Source organism: Malania oleifera, chromosome 13 (assembly GCF_029873635.1).
Source record: "Malania oleifera isolate guangnan ecotype guangnan chromosome 13, ASM2987363v1, whole genome shotgun sequence".
In the NCBI taxonomy this organism is placed as follows: domain Eukaryota; kingdom Viridiplantae; phylum Streptophyta; class Magnoliopsida; order Santalales; family Ximeniaceae; genus Malania; species Malania oleifera.
This window is the reverse complement of record NC_080429.1, coordinates 7,433,059-7,447,138: the sequence shown is the minus strand read 5'-3', so window position 1 is coordinate 7,447,138 and position 14,080 is coordinate 7,433,059. Positions and strand designations below refer to the sequence as shown.

At 35.0% G+C, this 14,080-nt stretch overlaps 1 protein-coding gene across 1 annotated transcript; it reads left to right on the top strand.

Moving 5' to 3' along the window:
• Positions 1-3,206: 3,206 nt before the first annotated feature.
• On the top strand, positions 3,207-12,755 carry LOC131145453 (probable NADH dehydrogenase [ubiquinone] 1 alpha subcomplex subunit 5, mitochondrial). Its single transcript, XM_058094537.1, has 2 exons — positions 3,207-3,773; positions 12,379-12,755. The coding sequence occupies exons 1-2, from the start codon at positions 3,461-3,463 to the stop codon at positions 12,573-12,575; spliced, it is 510 nt and encodes a 169-aa protein (XP_057950520.1). The 5' UTR covers positions 3,207-3,460; the 3' UTR covers positions 12,576-12,755.
• Positions 12,756-14,080: the final 1,325 nt, after the last annotated feature.

Sequence of the window (14,080 nt, the reverse complement as noted above, 5' to 3'; positions counted from 1 at the left end):
TATTTTATTTTTTAAATATTTTTAAATCATTACTACTACTACTACTACTACTTCTACTATTATTACTATTATTATTATTATTATTATTATTTTTAAGACATGTTTTAGTAAAAAAAAAAAAAATTCGAATTTTGAAAACTCATGTGGGTCCCACACAACGTCGAGACTCAAGTAGGTCCTACGTAACTCCAATAGTCCTCACACGGTTTTATGAGCCCTATATAGTTTCGGGACTCATGTAAACCCCACATAACTTCGGAACTCATGTGGACCCCACATGGTGTTGTGGACCCCATATAACTTCAAGACACAAATAGGTCTTACGTAATTCCAATAGTCCTTATATGGTTTTATGAATCCTACACAGTTTTGGGACTCATGTGAATCCCACAAGACTTCGGGACTCATGTGGGCCCCATATAGGATACTTATATTATTATTATTAGTATTATTATTATTATTATTATTTTACCATATATTTCTATAAATTATGTTTGTCAAAAAACTATTTTATATATATGTACTTATTTACGTGTATAAATAGTGTTTATCCTGTTTATCTTATGGAATTCCATTTTAACCAGGCCAACCTCCAGGGAGCGATTGAGCCGCAATGGTCTCTGAGCACTCACTAAGATAAGGTCTTTTTTATGCATCAAATATGGAATCAATGATCTTACAAAAAACACTTTTGTATTGATATTAATTTAATGACCATTTTTATTATTTTATTATTATTATTATTATGTTTTAATCATACATATATTTTTGGGTCATCACAGAAACCAAGATCGTCCTTTTGGACTTTTCTAGCAAAAATTTATGTTCCAAATACTAAAAGGTGTTTAGGACTCAAGGCACATTACGTTAGTCGATAATTGCTTTATTTTTCCTTGTTAGAAAGCCTTTTAATGACTTAAAACTTTCTTGGAGAAAAGTATATGAAATATACAAGTCTAATGAAGATCAAAACTTGTCTAAGTGAGTTTCCCTTTGAATATAAGATATATTGTTTATGAAAACATTTTGAAAGCTTATTTTGATAATTTATATGCTTAGTATGTCCTTTAAAAAATATGCTTGACTTTCTTTGAACCTTTAGGACATAAGACTTGTTTTGATAAAATCGGGACTAAGTATGTAAATGTTTATAAAACCAAGATGTTTGAAAACTTATCCCTTTAGAAAACATATTTGAGTTTAGGATTCATTTGACAAACTCTTAAGTTTAACTTTGAAAATCATGAAAGTTGAATTTGTGAATTTAGTGCAATCCTATAAACTTATGTGTCCTAGTATGCATGCATTTGCTCAACTCTTGCTCAAAAATCGTGAATGAAACAAAACCGTAAGAATTAAAAAATAGACTACCTTAAACACATACCCATTATAGAGATTCTACACTAAGCTTCCTTTGGTTGTGCTTGGGTCCATCCGAGTACATGACCTTTTGATCTTTCCTACTTCGATTGTCAACTCGGTCTGATCTTTGCCTTTTGACCAATACTTCAAGTATTCGTCCCTTGAACCTGTACTAAATATAATTTGCAAAGATGGAATGCATAGGGAATAACAAGTAGGTTAATATTGTAGAGACCCAAAAAATTATAATAATTAAATAATAAAAGAAAAGAGAGAAAATGATTTTTCAAAAAGGAATTTCAGCAGGGTCTCACTGACGAGTGAAGAAATGCTCGTCGACGAGCAGGGCTCTTGGGCTCGTCAACGGGAACGCGTGTTTCGTCAACGAGAAATTACCGAGATGACTATTTCCAGAACCTGAAACTCATCGATGAGGAGAAGGTGTTCTTCGACGAGCTCCCTTCATTGACTCGTCGATGAGACAATGTGTCTCGTTGACGAGGTCATGTGAACCAACATTCTATAAAAGACCAAAAATCACTTTTGTGCGAGAGAATCATGTAGAACCCCTCTCTCTCTCTAAAAACTCGTCTCCTCCTCCTTTTCTCTAGAATTACGACCCTGATTTACGTCGATTCGACGATCCGAAACTGCCACGTTACTCTTGGGAAGATTCTCTACAAATCTATTAGAGTGATTTGTTAGTTAGACCAACTTGGGGCACCATCCCAAAAATTAGGTAAGTTAATTATTTTAATATTTATTAAGGTATTTGGTATTTCTAGGCTAAGGAAATGTATTAGATGAATTTATACTGAAATTTTGTTAGGAAAAATGTAATTTTAGGGTATTGAACTGGAAACAGCACAGGTGTAGGATAGGTTAATTTGTGGGCTTTTCAATAAGCCATGTAAGGATATAAACTAAGTCGGTATTTTTCATGAAATTATTTACCATATTACAGTATTTATTTTTAAAAATTATGTATGTATTAGCAAAGTATTTAGGAATACTGCAGTTGAACAGGAAAATAGATTTAATGTTATTTATCAGGGAATATGATTTCAAATCAGGTTTATGTTTAAAAACATTATTCATATTTGTGTGGCATGAGTATAATTTTTCATGAAATTGTATTTATCATAATATTGTGATTTTCCCATAATAAGCATGATTTTCTTAATTTTTAAGAAAACCATGAAAACAGTACATGAACTATGTTTAAAGTATGGTATTGAAATAGTACATGGATTTCAAAACTATGTATGTTAAAATATGCCGACATAAGGGTCATGGTTTTACACGATATACTCTGCCGGCGTAAGGGTCATGATTTTACATGATATACTGTGCCAGCACAAGGGCTGTGATTTTACATGTTATGCTATGCCAGCGTGAGGATTGTGATTTACAAGATATAATATGCTGGCGTAAGGGCCATGATTTACATGATATGATATGCAAAAGTTTATGAAAATATTATCATGACATATATTATTATGAATATTATTGAAGTATCCACTAACTATCTTTAATTATCTTAAAATAATTTTTAAAAACATATTAATTTACTATATTAAAACACTATTTTTAATTTGTTATAGTTATTGGGCAAAAATTGCCGAGCATTTGTGATACTAGCTGTACTAAAAAAGGTTATATTAAAAATGTGGTGACTTATATTATTTCATAATATAAAGACATAATGATTTTTTTAAAGAAAATTTACTAATTTTTTTTATATAATTGATGAGATAAATATGATAATGCACATTTTATTTCTATTCCTAAAATGTCAAATGTAAGAGAAATTATTAAGCACTATGTATAAAATATAATGTGATTTAGTTATTGCGGGGACAATAGAAAGGGTAAGGGTAGGCTTAAAATAACTTAAGGATTTACACAAAATCGAAGCACTTCTCTCAACCAATCACCTCAAGTTACTTCAGGGGTTCACGGATCCTCCAAGGACCCGAAAACACCAGATCATCCAAGCCCATCTTCCCCACCAGCGACCATCACTGGACAGAGTGAGCATAGAACCGAGTCGAGGCGAGCAGTGAGTGATTAGGGGAGGGCGCGACGATCAGCGACGATGTTCCTGCGGGTAATCGCGCGGCCATTGATGGCCAAGGTGAAAGAAACGACGGGGATCGTTGGGTTAGACGTGGTGCCCAACGCGAGGGACGTTCTAATCTCTCTCTACGGCAAAACCCTAAAGGAAATCCAGTCCGTCCCCGAGAACGAAGGGTACCGTAAGGCTGTGGAGAGCTTCACACGGCACCGTTTGAAGGTGTGCCAGGAGGAGGAAGACTGGGAGCAGATCGAGAAGCGGCTCGGGTGCGGCCAGGTCGAAGAGCTCATCGAAGAAGCCCAGGACGAGCTCAAACTCATCGCCAAGATGATTGGTCAGTAGACTCTTTATATTTCACAAAAACCAATCTTTGTTTCTTCTTTAGATGAATGATTGTGGGTACATTTCGTGAAAACCCATCTTTGTTTATTCTTTAATTTTGTGTGATTTTTCTTGTAGACGATGATCGGTCTGTACATTTCAAGAAAACCCATGTTTGTTTTTTGTTTATTTTGTGTGATTTTGGTTGGAGAGGCGTGGGGAAATGCAGAAACAGAAGAGAGTACAGTTTTGGGTTTTCAAATTTTCGTTGGTTTTTTTGGTATGAGAGCAGTGAATGGTAACTGTGGTGAGTTGTGTGAATGCAGCTCGTTGGTCAGTTTTATTATCTGTTAATCAAGTCCTGTTCCTGTTGTTTGAATTGGAGAACATTTGGTATGTTTGGTTGTTGGGGAAATGTGGGAAGAGAAAGGAAAAATGAAGTTTAGAGTTTAAACTAAAAGAGTAGAACCTGTAACCAGTGTTGTTTCGATTTTTGGTGTGTTTGGTTGCCGAGGAAATGTGGGAAGAGGAAGGAAAAATAAAGTTTTGAATCTGAAGTAAAAGAGTAGAAATTTTAATAGGTGCACTTTGGTTTTTCAGTCTATTCAGCTTGTTGGTCAGTTTAATTATCTGTTAATCAAGTCCTGTTCCTGTTGTTTGAATTGGAGAACATTTGGTATGCTTGATTGCTGAGGAAATGTGGGAAGAGAAAGGAAAAATGAAGTTTAGAGTCTAAACTAAAGGAGTAGAACCTGTAACCAGTGTTGTTTCGATTTTTGGTGTGTTTGGTTGCCGAGGAAATGTGGGAAGAGGAAGGAAAAATGAAGTTTTGAATCTGAAGTAAAAGAATAGAAACTTTAATAGGTGCATTTTGGTTTTTCAGTCTATTTGGTTGCTGAGGAAATGTGGTAGAAGGATGGAAAAATAAAGTTTTGAATTTCAAGTAAAAGAGTAGAGAATTGTGCAGTTTCATCCATCTAACTAGATCGCTAGTTTGATCTGTTTGGTAGATGAGAAAATGCAGGGTAAACTAAACCTGAAGTTTGAATCTCATACTTTTCACCTTTTTGGGACTTAACGGGGGATGAAATTCACTCTCTTAGCATGTTGAAGTGTGGCACGGGAGCTTGACTTTGTTTAATATGTGAAAAAGAAAAAAAAAAGAAAAAAATTGGGTTTTAAACTTTATGTAAACACTAAACATTTGGTTTAACATGGTTTTCAATAATAGTTGTGAGTACCTTAGCATAACGGTAATGGGTGTAGGAGGAAGCAAGAGTTGTGGATGTTACATAATAGGAAATGGGGTGTAATGGCTATGAATTTTTTTCAAGCACGCCTAAGCTTGTGCATATTGTTTTATTTGCATGTTTTAAGCTCTCAACCCTTCTTAAAAAGTGTTTAAGTGTATTTTTTTTAACTCAACTTACTAGCATTATTTAGTAAGGCGATAAATTTTACATTTGTTACTTTTCATTTATCATATGTATTGTTGCTACCAAAAATTGGCTAGAGAATGTGGATTGATCTTTGATTGTGGCTACCCACAAGGAATCAAACAAAAGAGACTTAGAGGACTTAGGATGTGCTCAGGGGTATTGTTCCGATGCCTAAGATAGGGAGTGTGAGAGGATAAGATTATTGCAATAGTAAGAATAGATGAGAATAAGATCAGATGAGATGACTTACGTTCCACGGGGAGTTATTTTAATAGGAATTCGAGATACCCTCCTCCCCCCTCCCCCCTCCCCCCCTCCCCCCTCCCCCCCTTATTGATTTCCCTATCAATGGATCACATGGGTTACATTTCGAATAGGTTAGGCAGTAAAGATTGGTGTGCTAATCCCATACTTTAATTAACGGACGTTACCTTCTTTTCATTAATCTCTCAATGTCGTTTTAGTTTTTGGTCTTACATTACTTAATGTTGAGTTTAATGCTACGGTCGCTTTTAGCTTATATCAGTTGCCTCCCTACTATCGAGTCTTAAAGAGTTACCTTTTTGAGTCAAAAGTATATTGTATTACAATAAGTCCTTTTATTATCACGACATTCTAATGAAGTCATCAAATGAGCATCTTTGGGCCTCATAAGCGATGCTCATTTGATTTCATTAGATGGACCAATACTTTACTGAACAGTGCCCGTTTCTTGTTGGATTATGAGTGGTGCTTATTAAAATGAATCTGTACTTTGCCAAGCAATGTCTGTCTTTTGCTGCCTCATGAGCGTTGCTCATTAGATGCATATTTTTGGGCCTTATGAGGGATGCTTATTAAATGGACAATTTTTTTGTCAAGCAGTGTCTATCTCTTGTTGCCTTATGAGTGATACTCATCAAATGGATATTTGGGGGCCTCATGAACGGTGCTCATTAGATTGGCCAATTTTTTGTTGGGCAATGTATGTCTCTTGTTATCTTATGAGCAATGCTCATCAAATGGGCATTTTTGGACCTCATGAGCGGTGCTCATTAGATGGACCAATTTTTTGTCAAGCAATGTTTTTGTTGCCTCATGAATAGTGCTCATCAAAAGGATATTTTTTTGGGTCTCATGAGCTATGCTCATAAGATAGACCAATTTTTTGTTGAGCAGTACCCGTTTTTTGCGTAGATTTTTCTAGCTTGATTCACATCTCTTAAAGCCTCGTAGTCTATGTCATCTCCTTTTCTCCTATAAATGGTCTCTCTCACCTTTTCTTATTCTCCATATTTGGAAGGGAAGTCTTTACTAGAGGTATGTTTCCTTACTCCTCCCCTGATGATTTCATCAACGTCTCTAGTATATTTTCTCTTCAAATTTGATATGCTTGTTTATGTGATGATTATCTCCTTTAGGTTGATATATTTTTAGGCTCACACCATTAGTTCTCCTAAATTACTCAAGGCTTTCTTCCCTATGAAATTTAGAAAGTTACAAGCTTGCAGAGTTGTTGTCAAGGCGGCTACTATTACTCTATGGTCAAAGTTTCTGATCACCAGAGTTGTGTTGATAAAACAACTCATGAACTCTTTCAGCATCTCCTCCTCTTCTTAAATAAGACTTATAAGGTGGGCCGAAGTCTTCGCCATTTTCGATTGCTAACAAAATGCCTCACAAACTGTTGCTTCATCTTAGAGAAAGACCCAACCAAGCCGGGATTCAATGTCCAGTACCACGCTTTAGCATTTCCCTTTAGGGTTGCTGCAAATGCTCAGCACATAATGACATCAAGTGCACCTTGCAATTGCATCAAAATTTTAAAGGTGTTGAGGTGGTCGAAGGGATCTAACAACGCATCATATACTTCTATGTGAGGAATCTTGAATTTACTAGGCAGAGGGATCTGCATTATTTCCTTGGTAAAGGGAGGATCAAAAGATCTAGCTGAGGTTTCCCCTATTAAGGGTTGGTTGTGAACTTCTTTTACCAGCTTTTCCAATTGATCAATTTTCTTGAGTTTTTATTCCAATTCTTGGAATCCTTGTTCATTAATGCCCAAACTATTGGCGCCTTCTACTTTCTTTTTCGGATTTGAAATTTTCAAGTATGCTTCCTATCGTACCACCACCTTATATATAGCCCAAACTATTGGCGCCTTAGATATCATTTCTGTTTGAACAACCCCTTAGCCATGTTCTTCAAATTTTTTTTTCTGTTGTAAGATCATGCTAAACATATCTTTCACTCCCTTTTGAAAAGCTAAGAATTTGTTTAGGGGCACACTTTGCGATGAATTGCCTACCGGCGTAGAGTCGATCAATTGGGGTGATTGATCCTTAGCAACAGGTCTTGATTTGGAGTTATGCACGTGACCATGGTCAAAGATAAGAATCCTCCCGGTTTCCCATAGATGGCACCAATTGTTACTACCAAAAATTGGCTGAAGAACGTGGACTGATCTCCTGACCATAGCCACCTGCAAGGAATCAAACAAGGGAGACTTGGAGGACTCGGGGTGCACTCTGGGTGATTGCTCTGATGCCTAATTCAGGGAGTGTGGGAGGATAAGATTGTTGCAATAGGAAGAATAGATGAGAATACAATTAGATGAGATGACATACCTTCCTTGGGAGGTCCTTTTTATAGGAATTCAGGATACCCGTATTGATTTCCCTACCAATATATCGGAAGGCTTACATTTTGGATAGGTTACTAGGGAGTATAGATTGGTGTGCTAATCCCCTACTTTAATTAGCGGATGTTACCTTCTTTCCATTAATCTCTCGTTGTCTATTCAGTTTTTGGTCTTACATTAGTTAATACCAAGTTTAATGCTAGGGTCTCTTTTAGGTTATATCATGTATGATAAATTTATTATAAAATAATATACATTATACGCTCCATTAATTTATTAAGCATATAAAACATACAAATAATACAACAATTTACAAGTTCTGTTATTTTTCTTGTTGATGTAATAAAAATCTAATAAGTTTAGACGATAAGTGTAACTCCTATAAGAGATAAGATAAGGGAGGGGTGGTGTAGATGGTTTGGACATGCAATGCAAGCCAAATAGTTCACCAATGACGAGAATTGAACTTGTTACTATGAGAGGTAGTATAAGGGATAGGAGTAAACCCAAAATGACTTGGAATGGGACAGTGAATGAGGATTTAATAGCCCTGAATTTTTAGGAGGAAATTGCCCATTATCATTGTGTAAATTGATGGGAAAGGATTCATATAGCTGATCCCACTTAGTGGGACTTAAGGCTTGGTTTATTGTTGTTGTTGTCTCATTAAACAAATAAAGTACTAACAACTTGAACACGACAAAAACTAGAAAGAGAAGAAGTTTGTTGTTGAAAAAGAAAAGAAGGCATGCCTCCACACACACGTAGTTTGATTATCTGTGCATACTAACTTTCATCCAACTAGATTCTGCTTTTGGTCTGTTTGGTTGATGAGAATGTAGGGTATAAAACTAAATTTAAAGTTTGAATCTCAAAACTTTCCATTTTTTGGGACTCAACAGGGGATTAAATTAACTCTCTTAGCATGTTGTAGTGTGGTGTGGGAGCTTGGCTTAGTTTAATATATGAAAATGAAATCAGCATTGGGTTTTGAGTTTTATGTAAACACTAATCATTAGGTTGAAGGTTATATTTTCCTTTGCTTTCTTAGTTTCTTTAGTTTTCTCAAAACCCAATAGGGGTGTAGTGTACTAGGTTATTATTAGTTTTACATTTGTTTTTTCAGTGGTGAAATCATTGCACAAGGGACTTGAGAGTTATTTTGCTAGCACATGTGGCGCGAGATAAGTTTTACTTTGTTTTGTTTTGAAAATACATTGGGGGCGTCATTTTGAGATATTGTAAACCATGTCTATTTTATGGATATGATTTTGAAACTTATTAGTTGCCAGACCCTAGGAGCTATAGGGTGAGCAAGGAAAACCAAAAATTGAACGAAATCGACCAAAAAATAGTTAATTATCTTACGGTTTTGTTTCAGTTCAGGATTTTTAATTGTTTTGGTTATTGGTTCGGTTTTGGTTCAACCTAGCCAATAATCATAGTTAAATGAACCAAATCGATATATTATAAATATTAAAATTATTATATACATTTTATTAATTTTAAATTAAAGAACAATTGTATTACTCAAAGATCGATGCTTAAATTCTAATAATGAATATATTAAAATTTACATGTTGATTATTATGGAAGAGTGAATATTAATTTATAGTGCTTTAAAATTTTAAATTAGATCAAACGGTTTGGTTCGGTTAACATTGGATATTGTTCTAAAAACTGGTTAACTGAATTTCAGTTAACCATTTGAAATGGTTTGGTTTTAACTTGCATTTTCTAGTGAGCCAAAACTTTAGTTTGGTTAAAGATTAAGGGTGTATGACCGAACCATGCACAACCCTAGTTGGTGACTCTTCCACTTCAGAATATTTTTCCCTATGCATATAAACTTGATAGAACTTCACTCCAATCATGACAGAATTTCACTCCCGTTACAAGAAACAGAGTTTCCGCTCCCATCTAATAGCATAAATGTAAACTGATTCACGGACCTGTTGTTCTACCTTAAGCAATGTGGCATATCCATTTCTAACGTGTACATAATTAACCTGTCATACTCCTTCATTTTCTCTTATTCCTTGCTTTTCTTCTGCTTTATCTCACTTCTTTTCCTTTTCCTATCCTTAATTTAGCATCTCTCTCTTTTGCCCTTCCTGCTTATTATAACGTGCCCCCCTTCTTTCATTTCTCTCTCTCTCTCTCTCTCTAACCATGCAGGTCATTATCACCAATCAAACCACACGCAAGCATGCCTGCCAGCACACACATGCACATCCTCTGACTAAACATTGAAGTAGTTCCTCCTTAGACGCTTAAGTAATTTTCTCCTTGCAGTACTGTTTGCAAATGAATAGACCTTGAGAGTGCTTTTAATTGAGAAATCAGCTCATTTAAAATTGTCATAAAATATTGTCTCACTATTTTTACTCACCCTGCAATTCTCAAAATTATTGTTTTCTAATTCGACTATTAAAAAATAATAATAAAAATTAATTATAAACAACAATATGCATTGCACTAGGATTTGCCTAATCATTATAATGTATAAACCTCAAAATATTTTTAGTAGTCACAGAGGTTTATTATTATGGATTAAATAGAGATGGAGTAGCAATGAAATTTTGCTTCTGTGGCATTGTTTTAAGAAAATATTCTGTGCAATTGTGTCAGCTGGACATATATTACATACTTATATATATATATATATATATATATATATATTTATGTTTTGAAAATATCATACTTATAAATTTCATAGACACTCTCTAAATCCATATAATCTTTGATGCTTATATATTTCCTTGCTCCCCACCCCGGTGCTCACACTTCATGTATCTGTCGTCTGAAATGTCCTCATTACCTTCAACCAACCAGCACCTCAATACAATTACATGTAAATTAATATTTGTCTTAATTCAATTTGGATTTGTAAAATTTGTCTTTGAAAGCTGCCAATAATTATAACATTCAAAGTGAAAAAGCAATGATTTGTTTCTAGATTGGATTAACAACACAGGAAAGTTCATTTGATGATTTTGGACTGAGATGTGTATGTATATATGTATGTAAATATGTATTTATTGTTTTTTTTGGGGGGGGGGGGGGTATGCGTCTGTTAACCAATATTATATATGGCTACCTGTCACAGATTGATTCATCATATAATCTTTTAGATCAAAATTTTTTTTTTTTTTTACCAAAAAAGAAGAGAAAGAACATTATTGTGTCATTTTTCAGCATATGGATTCTCATCTCCTCCTCTTTTGTTTCCATACTCCTTACTGACATCCATTCAAGACATCCAACAGTACTCCACAACTTAATTGCTACGTTGACATTTCTCGTCTCCATCACATACAAAAGTCTTGAGTGGACATTGATATGTAAGCCCACATAGTGGAGAGAAGCATAGATGCTGTGAAAGAAGAAGTTTGAGCCCATTGCTGGTCTCTTTTATGGCCCAAATATGCTTGTTTTTGTATGCATCAACATTCATTCACCATCTCTCTTCAGAACTCCAGTTGATTGATGGACCGTAATTCTCATCTTATTCTTAGGTACCATCAAGGATCTTCTCACCCAGAGCAACTCCTAATAGAGCTAGTGGTATTTTATCTGTTTTGAGTTTGCTGATGATTTTGTATTCCTTCTCTCTTTTTAAGTGTCCAAGTAAGCTGGAAGATTGCCAGGCTATTGATGTCATGAGGTCATATGGACTAATAATAATCTTAAATGGAAGCATTGATTTTAAAGATTAGGTTGTTGGAGCAGTACGACAAAAAATAAAAAATAAAAAAATTTGGTTGTTGGACTAGCAGTCAGCCTTTTAATCAGCTGGAGATGAATTTTCTGTTGATGTTCTTGATCGCAAGTGTTCTCTTCTATAATTTTTGTTCAATTCAGTGTATGCTAACTCTGATGACTCATTACATTGAGGGGAAAACAGTCACAAATCAATTTTTGGTAATACATTGAAATGAGCAACGGGTACGCATATAAAGGGATGTTTCATATGGTCTAATCCAGTTGAAATGGTTTTTCCTGTATTCCATATTGCCTTTTTCATTCTACCCTTACCAATTATTCATCTTCTCATATTGCCTTTTTTATTCTACCCTTAGCAATTATTCATCTTCTCTGTAATGTAATTCTGGAAGAGGATTCTACTTCGGGCACTGCATTGTTCTAGATGGAAGTAGTTAAAAAGAGTCTCTTGTTATTTCAAGGATGGAAAGTATTTGAGTGAGATCAACTGTAAAGAACTGATGCTTTATTGCTCACTTTTCAAGCATTTGTTCTCTTCACATGGAAAATAGTTGGAAGCCAAGGTAATAAGCTTGTTGCTTTGGCATCATCTAGTTCCATGATACAAGCATTTTGATCCCTTTGTCTTTTCTTGTCTGTTACCCTTTCCTTTTTATATTTTCCAATGGCTGTAGACCTCTAGCTTGCTGTACTTTGAGATATCTATTGAATATTAGCTGGAGGATTATCAAATTAGTAGCAAAACTAGAGCAAAAAGGGGTTATAGTGTTACTGATTTCTTTATTTTTTTTCTTTTTCTGAGAAGTTCCCCCTTTTGTCGTGTTGGATTGCAGAGTGGGACCCATGGGGTGTTCCTGATGACTACGAATGCGAGGTTATTGAGAATAATGCTCCGATTCCTAAGCATGTTCCACAGCACCGGCCTGGTCCTCTCCCTGAAGAGTTCTACAAGACACTGGAGGCTGCTACCACAGACCCTAAAAAAATTCAGCCAGAAGTGGCATCCAGTGAGTCACAGTTGAAGGAGTAACATGCAGCGCAGTTTTATTTTCTCACCAAGAAACCAAAGAGTTCTGAGGCTGAATGTTGTATTTCTCCTTCGTGTTTATTTGTTAAGCCTGTGTTATATTTTGCTATATTCGATAGACCTTAATTGATGGGACAACTTGAACTGTTTAATTAATAATCTCCAGTTCAAATGGTTTCTGAACTTTGTCATTGTTTTGTTGATAAGTTATGATTCCCCAATGTAATGTGAGAGTTGAAATGATTAGTTTCCCATGTAAAGGTAAAAAAATTTTTAGCTCAAATTAATTTTATGCCTATAAGGTGACAATACAATTTAAAGTACCTTCGTCTCGGGCAGTGACAATGCAAGTGACCCCTAAAAACTGAGTTTGTTACTGTATATGAAAATTTGTTTTTCATACCTAATTTGTCTTGGTGTTTGGAAGCAAAGATTTCGAATATTGGATTTGGATTTGTGTGGATTTGGAATAAAATTTAAATAGTATTTGGGAGTATGGATTTTGAGACTTGGATTTTGTTTTGTATGAATTTGAAAAAAAGTCTGTACAATTTTGTATTTATGTTTGATTCAGGTAAACACATTCAAATTCAAACCCCAAAATACACACAATTGCATTCTATTACATTCATATTCAAGCTTAAATTCCATGTTTATAAACATGGAAATTAAAGTACAAGAAAATATTTTCAGCAAGAAGGTAGTGAAACACCTTTAGCCTTTATGGGATTTTTTAGAGGCTTGAGTGTTTTTTCTTCCCTTTGACAAAACTACATTGAAGTGTTTTTGAAAAAACTATATTTAGAGAACATAGTTTAAACTTTTAATGGCAACACATATTGTTGCTAAAGGAGATGAATCTTGCTTGCATTACAAGGACAATTAACCCTTGGTGGTTTGTAAGCTACAAAAACCGTTCAATGAATTCGGCCTTGAGCCTAAGTGGTTCATGTCCCGGCTCTCCGTTAGGGAGACTAGTTCCTTTGGATGAAGGATTTTCCCAAATTTTAGAAAGACGTATGGTGGGTTTGCAATGCTAAAGGCGCCAGGAGAGGGGAGTGGGGGTGTAACGACCCCGACCTGCCATGTGGGCCCGGAGTGTTACTTTAGTGATGTCAGTATACTTAATACCGTATTCATCAAATATAAAATACACATACGCAGCGGAAATAAAATATAAAACTCTCAAATTACATTACCAGAGTTCTAATTATCTTTATACACAAATATACTCATTTTCACATAATTACAACAAAAATAAAATCTCTATCTACACACTATCTACAAAAATTTACACTTCTAGCTCGGCTCCACTAGCCCACTAGACCCGATCTCTAAGATTTCCTGAAAAGATAGTTTGTAAAGTAGAGGTGAGACACAACTCAGTAAGAGAATGACTAAGTTAATGTTAGTATGTGGCCAGCATGCATTTAGTGTACAGAAAATAACCAGTTCACTAAATAGATAAACACATTAATGAAAACTTTCTTATTTTACACTCATACACC